Consider the following 18,229-nt stretch of genomic DNA (forward strand, 5'->3'; position numbering starts at 1 on the left):
TGTGTGTGTCTGTGTGGTATGTACATTATTATCTGTGTGTATGTGTGTGTGTGTCTGTGTAGTATGTGCGTGTGTGTGTGTGTGTGTGTAATGCATATGTGTGTGTGTAACTCCAACAAATATATACATATCCTAGACACTAATTTATTTCAAACAAATTTCCCTTATCCACACACACACCTTCCTCCCCACTATCACTTTACCACACACCTTATACCCCCTGTCCCCACCCCACACCCTTCCTCACCCCCTGTCACACCCACACCCTCCCTCCCTATCACCCCCTTCTCCCTCTGTCTCACACACAGCCTCCCCCACTGTCACACACACCACCTTCCTCCCCACTATCCACCCCACCACCACATCTCCCCTCACTATCACCCACCTTTTTATTCCTCCCCTGTCCCTCAGCCATAACGTCTGTCTGGCCTCTCCCATTACCTCGGGGTCCTGATATACCGACCACGGACATACCACGACACCTGGACATACCTGACCTGCGGACATGCCGACCTACACACTTGCCCGGCCTCACCCATCCTCCAGGCAACTTCTTGGGTGCCGGGGACCATCCACTATACTGGGTGCAGTGGTATGGGCAGCAGGTGTGGCTGTAAACACAGGCGTAATGACAGGCTGGTGAGGGAGCCGCCGTATATAGGTGAGAGTCAGAGGTAAGAAGTGCGAGGCAGTGGCTACACTGGTGTGGTGGTGCAGGCGGGTATTGTGGTGCGTGAATTACAGTGATGTTATGGTGATTCTCATGCGATAGTTGTGGCACGGTGAAACTTATTTGTAGTAGGCGCTGTTACTATCATGATTATGTGCCAGTCATGATCGTGATGGCCGCCTGTAGTGGTAGTGTCATAGTGTAGTAGCGATATTAGTATATCATGATTGTATTGTAGTTCCAGCATCATGGTTATGATATCACATGCAGTTCAGCGACCAGTAACCGTGGTCTTACCACAGACGGAGGCCTGCTTTGTGTACCCCGCCCGCATTCCGGCGGGTTACGCCCGCATCGGAGAGTTACTATAAAGGATGATTACAGCGTCCCAAGGCCTAAAGGTGTTTATCGGCGCCGGAATGCTGTTTCGTCATTTAAATGTTTTCACTGATGTTTTGTTTTCGATAGGTTAGCTGTTATGTCTTGAGGAGTTTAGTATGGTGACTATTGTTTGAGAGGGGCACATAACTATGATGACAACAGGCGACCCCGAGCAACTATGATGACAACTATGACCCAACACCCAAAGGCTGACAGTTGCAGCCTTCATACGCGGCTAAGAAAGAAGGCTGACAAATTATGATGAAAACAACAGATGGCAAGAATGGCTGACATCCATAGCTGATAAACCGTTTACAACCACGGATGACAACCAACCACCATATGGAGTGATCCAGACTTTGAAGAGAGACACTCAAATTGAAATAAATGCTGACAAACCTATGAGCAGTGGTGTCAAAACCTTTCGAGCCAATTCTTATGTTAGTGACCCTCTTCAGGGGCCAACACAAGTGCTGTATCACATATTGGCAGGATTTAAGTTTACAGCTTCACACATTACCTTAATATGTCTCACCTTCAGTATGTCAAAATTCACTTTACTAATAAACATGATTATATCTATTTCTTTTTATAATTTCACGGGATGATAAAATTTACCGTCATCCCGCAGGCCACCTGACCATCTCAAGGGCCACATTTGGCCCGCAGGCCATGTTTATTTTACCTGCCTATGGGTGAGACAGGAGACCGCGAGGCACTCCAGAGGAGACACAGACACATAAAGAGATGCTTACAGGTGGTTTGACACACACACACACACACACACACACACACACACACACACCTTTAACCTGGGTCACACTCCTTAGTGACACTTTACCACCAGTCACACTCAGGCCAAGTCACTCAAAACACAAGGTGATGAAGCGCGACTGAGCAGCCCAGCCTGTAGAGGCGTGTTGGTGCATGGCAAATCCAGAGGGAAAGAAGCAGGAAAGGAAGGAAGGAAGGAAGGAGAGAGAGGGGAATGAGGGATGAAAGAGAAAAATCTTATACACCAAAATTCCTTACTCGGACTGTAGAACTCGCGCTAATGTTGCATAAAAAGACTTGATTAGTTTTAACACACACACACACATACATACATACACACACACACACACCCAACACACTTACACCTAACAAATAACACAAACACACATATCCACATATATATATACACACTTACACACATACTGGAAGTCTTTCCTAAGTACAAAATAACTTGAGAGCTACAACTATTCTTTCTTAAGACATTCCTTACAAGCACTTATAATCCCAATACTTACAATACATAAGTTCTCTCTTACGGGTTACTATTACTTTTTACTTAGAATTGCTTGTTACTTAAATGCAGTTCTTAGAGCAGTTGGTGTGAGACAGGTGGTGTAGGACAGGTGGTGTCGGAACCCAGGTGGTGTAGGACAGTTGGTGTGAGACAGGTGGTGTGTGAGACAGGTGGTGCAGGGCAAAATTAATTGACTGGTACGTGCAGATGCTGGTGTTAGCGATGGTGGTGGTAACCCATTAGTGTTTAGCTGATGGGGTCAGCCAGGCATTCCACAATAAACCCTGACTGAGCTGACCCATAAACCCGTCACGTCAGGCCAGTATACCTGCCCCTCCAACGACCAGTTCCTCCACTATTCCATACGTCTGCTGGTTCGTCGAAGTTAGCAGTTCAGTGACCATGTTAGTTCGTCTAGGTGTTTACAGAGTTCGTATGGGTAGTTCATAGGTGTTCGGGGTTTCGTGGGTGGTTCGTGGTTGAAAAGGTAGCTCGTTGCAGAAGCAGGACTCAATAAGGATGGTTTATTATTGTTCAAAAGGACTCCAAGGGATGGTTCGCAGTTACTCAGCGGTTCGATACCTCATGTTCAGAAGCGCAGTAATAATCCGTCAACTGGAGTCAGGAACTACAGGACGTGCCAACAGTTCAACCCTGTGACATATATACCAGTTCAGCAACACAGAACCTACAGCACAACCCAACAGAAACAGCTGACATTCACACCGTGCGGCAACAACAATTACCACAATACCAAATAACAACAACAATGGCAAAAACAAACAAGCAGCAACAATGACAACAACAACAACAATGGCAACAACGACAGTAACATCAATATCAACAACAACAGAAAATATCAACGATGACAATAATAACAACAACAATAGACAAGTAAAACCAAGACACAGATGTCTCTCCCCCCCTCCACCCTTCTACCTCCCTCCACCTTCTACCTCCCCTCCACCCCTTCACCTCCCCTGCACACCTTCTACCTCCCTCCACACCCCTCTAACCCACCCGTTTGTGCTTTCTACGAGGAGGTGGACGGCCACCCATGATGAAGACTTAAAGAGACTGCAGAGAACTCGTTATACAAGACACTACCACACTGACCTGGTTCCTCACAGGGGTGAAATGCTCTCACACTGACCTAGTTCCTCCACAGGGGTAAGTACTCTCCACTGACCTAGTTCCTCATAGGGTAAGTGCTCTCACACTGACCCTAGTTCTCACAGGGGTGAAATACTCTCCTAATATACACGATTAGTGTGGTCCTGGTTTAGCAGGTCCACTGGTACGCTGGGTTATAAAACTTGTGAGACATGTGGAAAGGTTTATACGGTTATTAACTACCTAACGACTAGAACACGACTAGAACACGACCACTACGACTACAATGCAAAAATTCGTGCAAGTGAGTTATAAAAGTAAGGATTAATTCACAGTACATCGACTGAAATAAAACATACATACATACATACATACATACATACACACAGACACACACACACACACACACACACATCCCCCACCCACACAGTCATGGCCACTCAGTGAAATATTATACTTTCATATAGCCTCAGTGATCAGGAATTACTCTCTATAAAAACTCCAGGTGGTATAGACTCTGGCATAGCTTTCAAATACTCCTCATAGCTCACGTTTACACACAAGATACTCAAGCTGGGCGTATTTGGCGACCTACCTACACCTACCATTACCTCCGATGCATAATAATAATTCTGATTCAGAAAGTGTGTGTGTGTGGTGTGTGGTGTGTGTGTGTGTGTGTCTGTGCGTGCGTGTGTGCGTGCGTGTGCGTGTGTGCGTGTGTGCGTGTGTCTGTGCGTGTGTGCGTGTGTGTGTGTGTCTGTGCGTGTGTGTGTGTGTCTGTCTGTGGTAATCCCACCAATTCCAAACAGCTCAATGACACATCCTAAATTTGTAAACAACTCCCCCCCAAAAAACATGCATGGAACGTTCTCCTTCCTACAGGGACTTACCCATGACCACTCATAGTACACACATTACTTCCCAGTAACTCGTGACCCAGTTAATGGTCAGAATATGGCATAGCGGACGTTCTCCTGGTGTAATACTCTACAGGCCAGCCAGAAGTGAGGAGGCGCGACTGGAGGGAGAGCGTGGCTATGGGGGGGGGCGTGGCTATGGGAGGGGGCGTGGCTATGGGAGGCGTGGCTATGGGGAGGCGTGGCTATGAGGAGGGCGTAGGTATGGGAGGAGGCGCAGCAGGGAAGGAGGCGTGGCTGGGGCGTCACGTGTCTAGGAACTTTTCCGCCTCCTTCCTTCAACCTAACACTAGGGGTCTGTCTCTTTCATCATAGCTCTCTGCTTTACCCTGCTACTGCTACCTAACCTAACCTAACCTAACCTATTGCTAACACCTGAACAGATGGCAAACCCATATCCAACACGTCACCACATGCCTCTTCTCTGCACACAAACCTGACTGACCGGCCTGACCTACTGACGCCTCTTTCGTCACTGGAGTACACTAACACTGCTAATGAGCCTCAGTCGTCTCCCTCAAATGCACTTATATATACAACTTGTATCCAAACGACCCACCTCCCTCTCACCCACCATCACTCTTCAGGCTTCTACGCCCAACTCATGAGGCATAACAGCAAGCATGACCTGCTTTCCCTGTTGGGCACTGTAAGCCTTCTGCCTTCACCTTACAAGGACCTAAATAAATAAAACCCTCCTCCCCTCCCCACCCCACGGGACTCTACTGTCTTACAGGCACCACAACAGCTGTCAGTTACATCAGTTGGCAACCCACACCTACCTTTTCTTCTCACAATGTAACCATCACCCACTGCTTCCTCCTCCCTAAATATCTTCTTCTGTCATCACCGCCATTTCTTCTTCTTCTCCTCACCAGATTCTACTCCTCCTCCCACCCCCCCTCCCACACCACCTCCTCCTCCCCACCACCACCTCTCCTCCCCACCACCTCTTCCTCACCCCTCCTCCTCCCCACCCACCTCTTCCCTCACCCCTCCTCCTCCCCCACCTCCCCCCCTCCTCCTCCTCCCCCACCACCTCTTCCTCACCCCTCCCCTCCTCCCCCACCACCTCTTCCTCACCCCTCCCTCCTCCCCACCACCTCTTCCTCACCCCTCCTCCTCCCCACCACCTCTTCTCCAACTTTACCCAGATAAATCAGGAAGAAAAAAGTAGAGAAGCAAGAAGAGTGGGAAAAGTAGCCTGACAGAGTGTGAAGTGGAGGCCAAGGTCGGCAGTAGGAAGGAAGGAAGGAAAGGGGTGAAGGAGAGTGAATTAGAGAAGAGATTGATAAAGATAAGAAGGAGAAAAGTTGGAGGGTGAAGGAAGAGGAAGGAGGAGAAGTGATTAAGATGGCTTCCTCCTCACGCCATCCTTACCTTACCTACGTTATCTTGGTAATGGTCAGGTGAAGGTGAACTCAGTGTTAAAAGAAGACAGAGCGTACTATACTTGAGGTTGCCACACACACACACACACACACACACACACACACACACACACACACACACACACACACACACACACACACACACACACACACACACACACACACACACACACACACACACACACACACACACACATTTCCAACAACATAATAGAGCAACTTCCAAATTTCGTCACCAGGGGAGAGAGAAGGGTCCGACGGTCAGTATTGTAACACTTTAAATTCTCACTACATCCTCTCTCTCTCTCTCTCTCTCTCTCTCTTTATTGCTTTCTTTCTTTCTATCTTAATGTGGTGTATGTATGTGTGTGTCTGCTCAAACATGCAAGCAAGTTTATCAAAGCACACACACACACACACACACACACACACACACACACACACACACACACACACACACACACATCTCTCCTTGAAAAATAGAACGAGGCTGCTCATACATCCGTCGGAAAATAAAACAGTGACTCAGAGATGTAGTGCCATACCCTTCCGAGGTGCCTGTGTGTGCCACCTCCCTCCCACCAGACCCTTCCCGGGGTGCCTGTGTGTGCCACCTGCCCTCCCACCCAGACCCTTCCCGAGGTGCCTGTGTGTGCCACCTGCCCTCCGCCCATACCCTTCCCAAGGTGCCTGTGTGTGTGCCACCTGCCCCTCCGCCCAGACCCTTCCCGAGGTGCCTGTGTGTGCCACCTCCCTCCGCCCATACCCTTCCCGAGGTGCCTGTGTGTGCCACCTGCCCTCCCGCCCATCACCCTTCCCGGGGTGCCTGTGTGTGCCACCTGCCCTCACAGACCCTTCCCAGGTGCCTGTGTGTGCCACCTGCCCTCCACCCAGACCCTTCCAGGTGCCTGTGTGTGCCACCTGCCCTCCCCCTATACCCTTCCCGAGGTGCCTGTGTGTGCCACCTGCCCTCCCTCAGAGCCCTTCCCAGGGTGCCTGTGTGTGCCACCTGCCCTCCACTTAGACCCTTCCAGGGTGCCTGTGTGTGCCACCTGCCCTCCCGCCCATACCCTTCCCAGAGGTGCCTGTGTGTGCCACCTGCCCTCCCGCCCATACCCTTCCCGAGGTGCCTGTGTGTGCCACCTGCCCTCCCACCCAGACCCTTCCCGAGGGTGCCTGTGTGTGCCACCTGCCCTCCGCCCAGACCCTTCCCGGGTGCCTGTGTGTGCCTGCCCTCCCGCCCGCCACCCTTCCCAGGGTGCCTGTGTGTGCCACCTGCCCTCCCACTGAGCCTTCCAGGGTGCCTGTGTGTGCCACCTGCCCTCCCGCCCAGACCCTTCCCGAGGTGCCTGTGTGTGCCACCTGCCCTCCCACTTAGACCCTTCCAGGGTGCCTGTGTGTGCCACCTGCCCTCCCTTATACCCTTCCCGGGTGCCTGTGTGTGCCACCTGCCCTCCCGCAGACCCTTCCAGGTGCCTGTGTGTCCACCTGCCCTCCCGCCCAGACCCTTCCCGAGGTGCCTGTGTGTGCCACCCTCCACTTAGACCCTTCGAGGTGCCTGTGTGTGCCACCTGCCCTCCGCCCATACCCTTCCAGGGTGCCTGTGTGTGCCACCTGCCTCCACCCAGACCCTTCCCAGGGTGCCTGTGTGTGCCACCTGCCCCTCCGCCCAGACCCTTCCCGAGGTGCCTGTGTGTGCCACCTGCCCTCCACCCAGACCAGGTGCCTGTGTGTGCCACCTGCCCTCCCCCCCATACCCTTCAGGGTGCCTGTGTGTGCCACCTGCCCTCCCCGCCCAGACCCTTCCCGAGGGTGCCTGTGTGTGCCACCTGCCCTCCCGCCCATACCCTTCCCGAGGTGCCTGTGTGTGCCACCTGCCCTCCACAGACCCTTCCCAGGGTGCCTGTGTGTGCCACCTGCCCCCACCCAGACCCTTCCCGAGGTGCCTGTGTGTGCCACCTGCCCTCCCGCCCAGACCCTTCCCGGGTGCCTGTGTGTGCCACCTGCCCTCCCCGCCCATACCCTTCCCGGGGTGCCTGTGTGTGCCACCTGCCCTCCGCCCATACCCTTCCCGAGGTGCCTGTGTGCCACCTGCCCTCCCCCAGACCCTTCCCAGGTGCCTGTGTGTGCCACCTGCCCTCCCGCCCATACCCCTTCCAGAGGTGCCTGTGTGCCACCTGCCCTCCCCCCCACCCTTCCCAGGTGCCTGTTTGCCACCTGCCCTCCCCCCAGACCCTTCCCGAGGTGCCTGTGTGTGCCACCTGCCCTCCCGCCAGACCCTTCCGAGGTGCCTGTGTGTGCCTGCCCTCCCGCCCATACCCTTCCCAAGGTGCCTGTGTGTGCCACCTGCCCTCCCCGCCCAGACCCTTCCCGAGGGTGCCTGTGTGTGCCACCTGCCCTCCCAGACCCTTCGAGGTGCCTGTGTGTGCCACCTGCCCTCCCCCAGACCCTTCCCCGGTGCCTGTGTGTGCCACCTGCCCTCCGCCCAGACCCTTCCCGAGGTGCCTGTGTGTGCCACCTGCCCTCCCACTTAGACCCTTCCAGGTGCCTGTGTGTGCCACCTGCCCTCCCCCTGACCCTTCCCGAGGTGCCTGTGTGCCCTGCCCTCCGCCACCCTTCAGGGTGCCTGTGTGTGCCACCTGCCCTCCACTTAGACCCTTCCCGAGGTGCCTGTGTGTGCCACCTGCCCTCTCCCATACCCTTCCCAGGTGCCTGTGTGTGCCACCTGCCCTCCCGCCCAGACCCTTCCAGAGAGGTGCCTGTGTGTGCCCACCTGCCCTCCCGCCCCATACCCTTCCCAGGGTGCCTGTGTGTGCCACCTGCCCTCCCGCCCATACCCTTCCCAGGGTGCCTGTGTGTGCCACCTGCCCTCCCACTTATACCCTTCCCAGGTGCCTGTGTGTGCCACCTGCCCTCCCGCCATACCCCGAGGTGCCTGTGTGTGCCACCTGCCCTCCCGCCCACTCCACCGAGGTGCCTGTGTGTGCCACCTGCCCTCCCGCCCATACCCCTTCCCAAGGTGCCTGTGTGTGCCACCTGCCCTCCCGCCCCCACCCTTCCCGAGGTGCCTGTGTGCCACCTCCCTCCACCCCAGTTGACCTTTAACCTTCACTGTAGCCTTAACTCTTAATACAAGCTTAAATTTGAAGCTGGTGGTACTATGAACTTTGAATGACCTCTTAAAACTTTGACCTTTGACATGAGGCTTTAAAAGCATACCCATACTTATAATGTGTACCTGTATTTATCTGCACAGTAAAACCTCTATTAACGGACGGTATAGTAGAAAATCCGTTATATCAGGTGTCGTGAATATCAAACCAAGAACAATAATAAGAACAGAAAATACGAAGGTTCAAAAAACAAATCAATTAACTCTTCGACCACTTATAGCGAAGGTTTCCGTTATAGCTTCACGTTAAAAATTACCTGGAATTTAAGTTTGGTAATTAATGTGGGAGGGAGGGAGGGTAAGCAAGCAGAGGAGAGAGGAAGGAGGTAGGAGGGAATGAGGAGGAGGGAGGAGAGGAGGAGAATAACAAGCAGAGGAGAGAGGGAAGGAGGAGGGGAGGAGGAAGGAAGGAGGAGGGAGGAGAGGAGGGAGGAAACACGTCGGAGGAGGAGGAGGAGGAGGAGAAAGACCCCTAAGTACCGAGCACCACAAGTGAGTCTGGGGAACACAACGACCTGGGGGCTGAGATGGATAGTCACAGCCCTGAGACCTAACCCCCCCTCCTATAGTCTTGTTGAGTCATAACCTAACCTAACCTCCTTCACCTCCTCCCTCAGGAGGAGGAAGAAAACTCCACCAACAAGGGAAAAATATGGAGTTGGTATCGTCCGGGTCCAGCTGTTCAAACATGTCGGTGACGTGTTGTGCCTGCTGTAAACTACTATAGCGAGGGTGACGTGGGCAGAACCTGCTTCTCTCCTCCCTCCTCCCTCCGTCTGTCTGTCTCCCTTCCGTCTGTCTGTCTGTTTGTCTTCCTCCCCTTGATTACCCGTCTATGCCTCCCTCCCCCGTCTGTCTGTCTCCTTGTCTGTCTGTCTGTTTGTCTTCACCTCCCTTGATTACCACTGTCTGCCTCCCTCCCCGTCTGTCTGTCTCCTTGTCTGTCTGTCTGTTTGTCTTCCTCCCCTTGATTACCCGTCTATGCCCTCCCCTCCCCTCGTCTGTCTGTCTCCTTCCCTCCTTGTCTGTCTATCTGTCTGTACCCCTCCACAGGTGGAAATAACAAGGTTGAAGGGTAACAAAGCAACGGAGAGAGAGAGACCGCCTACAAACACTCTCCTCTTCGTGGTCGTCAAGGCGGCAGGGAATACCTGAGTTGCGACACCATTAAGAGCCAGTGCCGTCACCATCACCCATCCACAATCATCATCATCATCACAAGACGTCAGCCTCTGGGTCACAGCCAAAGACAGCCTTCCTCAAATTTCTTCAGGAACCGGCGACCTCTTAACCCCCCCTGAACAAATGTCTGATTGGTGAGATCCTGACATGTCCGTTGTTAGCCGCAAGCATACTGAATATGATGACACAAAAACAAATGTTATGTTAGGCTGCTCATGTCATATTTTATTGGGTGTGCCTGCCGTATAGTGTTGAGATGGAGCAGATGAAGCCCAAGTAGGTTGAGGTGTTGGGTGGTGGGAGGTGAGCTTGTTTGCGTATAATACGCCTGAAACAGCGAGTTTGAATAGCTGGTCTGATCGTGATGCCCGGCAAGCCGCCAACACCTCACTGTAGCTCCCCACCACACCACCAACACCTAACCTGTTTCTCCTGAAGACTTTCAACACGTAAGTTTAACTTTTACTTGTGTGTACACAGGTAGACTGTGTCCATTGCTTCGTTTATCATTGTGACGACATAAAATTATGGCAAATTAGTACTCATTGTAAGTGTTAAGATTAGACTAATAACATAGCTATGATTGTTATGTAAATATATATTGGATTGAACATTTGATTGCCTATGTATGATTTTTTGAAATACTAAAATGAATTGTATTCAACAGGTTTGACCGAATTATAATGTTTGAGTTTAACGTGACAGAGTCTATTAAGATCTTGAACAGCCCGGACGGCGGTTATATCCGTAATGGTGCAAAGATTCCGGAAATGTCTTGAATGGTGCAAGATTCATTCTCTGTATACCTTTAAATATGTGACCATTTCATAACTAAACACAGTAGTGGAAACCGTTAAATGTAATCCTAATAATAATTAAAGATTACGATTACAATTTCAAGTGTATATAGTTTGATTACGATTACAAACACTCAATAACGATTACTGGAACAAGTGTAATATTAATGACGACTGCAGATTACGACTAACCCCCATGTCTCTACACCTCCAACAACGACACTGCCGACTAACTACGACCTCTTTACCTACACGCCGTCAACAGGACCAAGAACGACCACGGGAGGAGAATGTGGTCGTTCTTGATATCAAGTCTTACCTAAATCCTCCCCACACACACACCACTCTCCCTCCCTCCTGGATCAACTGCTCTCTCTCTCCCCATTAGTTGAAAGCTTCCCATCCCACGCCCTCCTACTGTTGCCACGCCCTCCCCACCTACTGTTGCCACGCCTCCCCCTAGCTGTCGGAGCCACGCCCTCCCCATCTGTTGCTATGCCCACCTATTACTCCCACCCCCCTATCTGTTGTTGCCACCTCCACCTACTGCCTGCTTGGACAAAATTCAAAACACACACTCTCTCTCTCTCTCTCCTGGGATCATCATCACAGGAGGTTCAAGCACACGAGGCCAACTTGCTTCGTGTTTCCATCTCGCCATTCTCGAATTTTCTCACCGCCATGGTAAAGGTGTTATCCGTCACGCTTTAACACACACACACACACACACACACACACACACACACACAGTGAACCTTCAGGTGATAATTGTGTTTTTTTTTTACATCTGGTGATATTAAGCGATAATAAAGGTTAGTAGACCAGGTATTTCCCAGGTATGATGATAAAGTGATAGTATGTTCTCCTAGTTTTATACCTAATTATTAAGACTCTCTCTCTCTGAACTTGACGTTAGGTTAGGTTCAACTCATAACCACTGACCCAAGCTGACGTGTCGTGTCGTAACCGAACTCGACCCAACTTTCACACACACACACACACACACACACACACACACACACACACACACACACACACACGACCAATCACTCCACATCAATCAATTACGTAACAGCTAGTTCATCCGCCGACCCAATAACCAATCACGCCAATAACACTCACCACACAGCCAACAATCATTAACGGCTGAGTGCATTCGCTGGCCAATAACAATTAAAGGATGAACGCCACACACACGACCCAGGTAGCTAAGTCACCAGTCTTTTAAATGCTCAAAAACTATGTACCTTGATTTATGACTCATGATTCTATGTCTTGCTGACTCATGACTATGCCTGGCTGACTCCATTCCATGTCTGCTGACTCATGACTCTAGCAATCCTGTGAACTAGAGTAAATTTACATGAAGATTAACAACCCCCCGATGATTAAGCACCCTGACCTGATCTAACCTAATAAGAACAGAAGAACATAAGAAAATAAGGAGTCTGCAAAGGGCCGGTTGGCCTGTGCATGGCAGCCCCTGTCGAGAGTTACTACCACTCTATCATCCATGAATCTATCTAGCCTCCTTTGAAACTTTCCAGAGTTCGCACTTACTACAAAGTTGCTAAGCTTGTTCCACTGTCCACCACCCTATTTAGAACCAGTTTTCCTATCTCCCCCTAACCTAAACTTATCCAACTTGAATCCGTTGCTCTGAGTCCTATCCTGCTCGGATATTATAAGAACTTTATCTATATCCCCTTTATTGATTCCTTTCACCCACTTAAATATCAATCATATTCTCCCCGCACCTTCGTCTTTCTAGGAATGCAAGTTAAGTTTTTTAACCTATCCTGATATGGAAGGTTTCTAAGCCCGGAATAATTTTGGTCATTCTTCGCTGCACCGACTCTAGTGAATTTATATCCATTCTATAATAGGGCACCAGAACTGAACCCATAATCGAGGTGCGGCCTGACTAGCGCAAGATATAGTTGCAATAAGACCTTGCACTCTTGTTACTTACACTTCTAGATATAAAACCCAATACTTTGTTTGCCTTATTTCGAACATTAACGCACTGTTTTCTAGGCCGTAGGTCCGGCTTACAAGTACCCCAGGCTCTCTTCAAGTCGACTTCTCTAGGTTGATGTTGTTAAGGCTGTATACATTATAAGTATTTGTTCCTCAATATTAAGCATTGCATTTGCTGGTGTTGAATTTCATTTATTTATCAAACCCCTGGCAGTTTATTTAGATCCTCCTGTAATTGCATCCTGCCCTGAATTAATTGCCGCCCTATTTTGGTGTCATCCAAACCGCTTATGTCACTGCTGATCCCAGTATTCAGATCGTTTATGTAGATTATGAACAAGAGGCTCAAAGGACCCCTGGTTACCGCGGCCCACTCAGATTTAACACCACTACGCTGACCCTCTGCGTTCTATCATCGGTGAGCCATGATTTTATCCATAAAACTTTGCCCTCGATACCATGAGCCTCAATTTTTCTCAGAAACCCTGATGCAATTTCTGTCAAATGCTTAAGTCTAAGTAAATAACATCGTAATTTTCGTCATACTACCCTCGAAGACTTTCCTAAAAAACAGAATTGTTAGACAAGATCTTCCCTTTGTAAACCAAAATAAAATAATACTCCTTGCCAACCCTTCCCCTAACCCCACCTTTTCCAACCCTCACCAGGTAAGCTTCCTAACTCAGTGTCTACCTGGTGAGAGCGGCAATGCGCCACAAAGGCAACTAACTGCAGCGTAATGAAAGCGTTCACTGACGAGACGCACATCACCACTAACGGGAGCAAGCACAGGGCGAATAAGTAAGCAAGCAACAGGGCGAACAGATAAAAATGCGTATTCACCCCTTTGTGACATGGTTGTGGGGATCATACCTTATTGTGTTTGACCTTCACACATGAGGAGTGAAGTGAGGGTAGTGAGGAGGAAGTGAGGGGATAGTGAGGAGGAAGTGAGGGGTAGTGAGGAGGGAGGAAGGAGGTAGGAGAGGAAGTGGAAGGGGCATGAGGAGGATGGGGAGGGGAAGGGAGGAGGAGTGATGGAGGAGTGAAGGAGGGGTGAGGGAGTGAAGTGAGAGGTGAGTGAGTGCAGGGTAGTGGAGGAGGAAGGAGAGTGAAGGTGGGGTGAGGAGGAAGGGAGGGAGGAGGAGGAAGTGAGGGTAGTGAGGAGGAAGGAGGGGTAGGAGGAGTGAAGTGAGGGCAGTGAGGAGGAAGGGAGGAGGAAGTGGTGAGGAGGAGTGAAGTGAGGGGAGGGAGGAGGATGAGGGGTAGTGAGGAGGAAGTGAGGAGGTGGAGGGTAGTGAGGGAGGAAGTGAGGGGTAGAGGAGGAAGGAGGGGTAGTGAGGAGGAGTGAGGGGTAGTGAGGAGGAAGTGAGGGGTAGGGAGGAGGAAGTGGAGGAGTGAAGGAGGGGAAGAGGAGGAATGAGGGTAGTGAGGAGAAGTGAGGGGTAGTGGAGAGGAAGTGAGGGTAGGGAGGAGTGATGTGAGGGCAAGAGGAAGAAGTGAGGGTAGGAGGAGTGAAGGAAAGGAGATGTGCAAAGTGAGGGTAGTGGATGAGTGAGGAGTGGAGTGAGGGAAAGGAGATGGGGAGGAGGGAGGTGAAATGAGGTAGTGAGGAGGAAGTGAGGGAGGAGTAAGTGAGGGTGAGTGGAGGAAGGAGGGGGGAGGGGAGGAAGGGGAGAAGAGGTTGAGGGTGAGTGAGAAGGAGAGTGAAAGGGGAGTGGGAAGAGGGTGCTCAATAAGTAGTCCTCATCCCTTTGTTGTGGCAAATCTGACCCAATCGCTTCCTTCATCCTGGATTCTACAGCAGTGGTGAGGAATGACAGACAGCGCAGATGGTGGGATGAACACACACACACACACACACACACACACACACACACACACACACACACACACACACACCAACAACACACACCACAAACAACAACAACAACACAACAACAACACACCTCTGCATGCCCGACAATAACAAGGGCTGTGTATGCTGAAGATAACAGTCTAGAGCTTTTAAAGTCTCACTCCATCACTGCTCACTATCACCAGCACCATTATCACCACAACCACTATCACCACTACCACCATCATTACCACCACACAACTACTACCATCTTCGTGATCTTCGTCTTAACAAGAGTATGGCATTGATTTCAGAAATGCACCTACAAAACCAACCAACCAGCCAACCAGGATGACACATCTACTCTCAGAGAGAGAGGCAGGCACTGTTTGATCACCAATACGTGCCAGGATCCAAGGTCACGGCCAACCTTGTTTATCATTAATATGACCCACTTACTCCCACACGTCAAACACCGATAAACAACCATTACCAGACGGTTTCTATGGTCTCTAGATGGTCTATGTCACTGTGGTCTGGATGGTCTATGTCACTCTTATGTGGTCTCTAGATGGTCATGTCACCTTATGTGGTCTCTAGATGGTCTATGTCACTCTTATGGTCTCTAGATGGTCTATGTCACTCTTATGTGGTCTCTAGATGGTCTATGTCACCTATGTGGTCTCTGGATACCTATGTCACTCTTATGTGGTCTCTAGATGGTCTATGTCACCTTATGTGGTCTCTAGATGGCCTATGTCACTCTTATGTGCAAGCTATGTCACCTGTGTCTCTAGATGGTCCATGCCACCTTATGTGGTCCTAGATGGTCTGCGTCACTCTTATGTGGCTTCTGGATGGTCTATGTTCTTATGGTCTCTGGATGGTCTATGTCAATTTTATGTGGTCTCTGGATGGTCTATGTCACTCTTATGTGGTCTCTGGATGGTCTATGTCACCTTATGGTCCTGGATGGTCTATGTCACCATGTCTCTGATGGTCTTGTCACCTATGTGGTCTCTGGGATATGTCACTCATGGTCTCTGGATGGTCTACCTTTATGTGGTCTCTGTAATGGTCTATGTCACCTTATGTGGTCTCTGGATATCGGTCACCTGTACCTGATGGTCTATGTCACTCTTATGTGGTCTCTGGATGGTCTATGTCACCTTATACTGGATGGTCCAGCCACCTTATGTGGTCTCTCTGGATGGTCTATGTCACCTTATGTGGTCTCTGGATGGTCTATGTCACTCTTATGTGGTCTCTAGATGGTCTATGTCACTCTTTGTGGTCTCTGGATGGTCTATGTCACCTTATGTGGTCTCTGGATGGTCTATGTCACTCTTATGTGGTCTCTGGATGGTCTATGTCACTTTTATGTGGTCTCTAGATGGTCTATGTCACTCTTTATGTGGTCTCTGGATGGTCTATGTCACCCTTATGTGGTCTCTGGATGGTCTATGTCACTCTTATGTGGTCTAGATGGTCTGTGTCACCTTATGTGGTCTCTGATGGTCTCAAGAGAACCACATCAAGATGGTCTCTCTTTGGTCTCTTAATCTTGGGTGATATAAACTGTGATGTTTAATCAACAGGTGATCCGTCCAGAACCAGTTGTTTATTATTTTCAGTGTGGGTGACCTTAACACTAATCACCTGCTGGTGGTGGTCCTTTGTGGCAGCCAAACCCATATATGTACACTGTATAAACTTTCTCCCAACACCACCAGAGAGGAATTCTGAAGAGTCGTCACGCTCAAGAGACTTCTCTTCTCATCCCCTGAGAGAAAACCCGGCGATTTATCCAGGCATGACGAGAGAGACACAGAACTGACACAGCACCACGACACAGCACCACGACACAGAACCACGACACAGCACCACGACACAGAACTACAACAACCACGACACAGAACCCCGCCACAGCACCACGACACAGAACCCCGCCACAGCACCACGACACAGAACCCCGCCACAGCACCACGACACAGAACCCGACATCACTACGACACAGAACCTCACACAGCACCACGACACAGAACCCCGCCACAGCAGCACGACACAGAACCCGCCACAGCAGCACGACACAGAACCCCCGACACAGCACCACGACACAGAACCCCACAGCACCACGACACAGAACCCCGCCACAGCAGCACGACACAGAACCCCGCCACAGCACACACGACACAGAACCCGCCACAGCACCACGACAGAACCCGCCACAGCACCACGACACAGAACCCGCCACAGCACCACGACACAGAACTACGACACAGCACCACGACACAGAACCCCGCCACAGCACCACGACACAGAACCCCGCCACAGCAGCACGACACAGAACCCCGCCACAGCACCACGACACAGAACCCGCCACAGCACCACGACAGAACCCCGCCACAGCACCACGACACAGAACCCCGCCAGCACCACGACACAGAACCCCGCCACAGCACCACGACAGAGAACCCCGCCCCAGCACACACGACACAGAACACCTGACACAGCACCACGACACAGAACCCCGCCACAGCACCACGACACAGAACCCCGCCACAGCACCACGACACAGAACTACGACACAGCACCACGACACAGGAACCCCGCCACAGCAGCACGACACAGAACCCCGCCACAGCACCACGACACAGAACTACGACACAGCACCACGACACAGAACCACGACACAGCACCACGACAGAACCCCGCCACAGCACCACGACACAGAACTACGACACAGCACCACGACACAGAACCACGACACAGCACCACGACAAAACCCGACACAGAACCCGCCACAGCACCACGACACAGAAAACCCCGCCACAGCACCACGACAGAACCCCTGCCACAGCACCACGACACAGAACCCCGCCACAGCACCACGACACAGAACCCGCCACAGCACTGACAGAACCCACAGCACCACGACACAGAACCCTGCCACAGCAGTCACGACACAGCACCCACAGAACCCGCCACAGCACCACGCCACAGCCTGCAGATGAAGTGTTCCCCGAGAGGTCTTGTTCCAGACGTCTCAGGTTATAGTGGCACCTACAGGAGCCAGAGATTAGTCCATCTGACTAAAACAAACATCTACTTGGGTGAACAGCTGTGGTAATGGCACACAGGCCCCTGAGGACCAATTTGCACCACATTGGCACCCACACTCCCATGATCACTCCCCTTCCCTTGATCTCTCCCTGGTTTCTCCCTCCCTCTCCCTTTCTCTAGTGCAGATGGAGGTTGTTCTTTCTCCCTTGCCTATACACTCCCCATCTTCCCCTCTCCCCACCTCCCTCCCCATCTTCCTCTCCCCACCCTCCCCCCTCCCCCATCTTCCTCTCCCCCACCCTCCTCCCCATCTCCTCCTCTCCCCACCTCCCCTCCCTATCTTCCCTCCCTCCCCACCCTTCCTCTCTATCTTCCCCTCTCCCCCACCTCCCTCCCCATCTTCTCCTCCCACCCTCCCTCTATCTTTCTCCCTCT

The 18,229-nt window shown here is 51.2% G+C and overlaps 1 protein-coding gene across 1 annotated transcript; it reads left to right on the forward strand.

Moving 5' to 3' along the window:
• The first annotated feature begins 16,002 nt into the window (after window positions 1–16,002).
• LOC121877220 (soluble scavenger receptor cysteine-rich domain-containing protein SSC5D-like) lies at window positions 16,003–17,745 on the forward strand. Its single transcript, XM_042382833.1, has 2 exons — window positions 16,003–16,248; window positions 16,600–17,745. The coding sequence occupies exons 1-2, from the start codon at window positions 16,003–16,005 to the stop codon at window positions 17,743–17,745; spliced, it is 1,392 nt and encodes a 463-aa protein (XP_042238767.1).
• Window positions 17,746–18,229: the final 484 nt, after the last annotated feature.

The sequence above is a fragment of the Homarus americanus genome, unplaced genomic scaffold (genome assembly GCF_018991925.1).
Source record: "Homarus americanus isolate GMGI-L3 unplaced genomic scaffold, GMGI_Hamer_2.0 scaffold54039, whole genome shotgun sequence".
NCBI lineage: Eukaryota > Metazoa > Arthropoda > Malacostraca > Decapoda > Nephropidae > Homarus > Homarus americanus.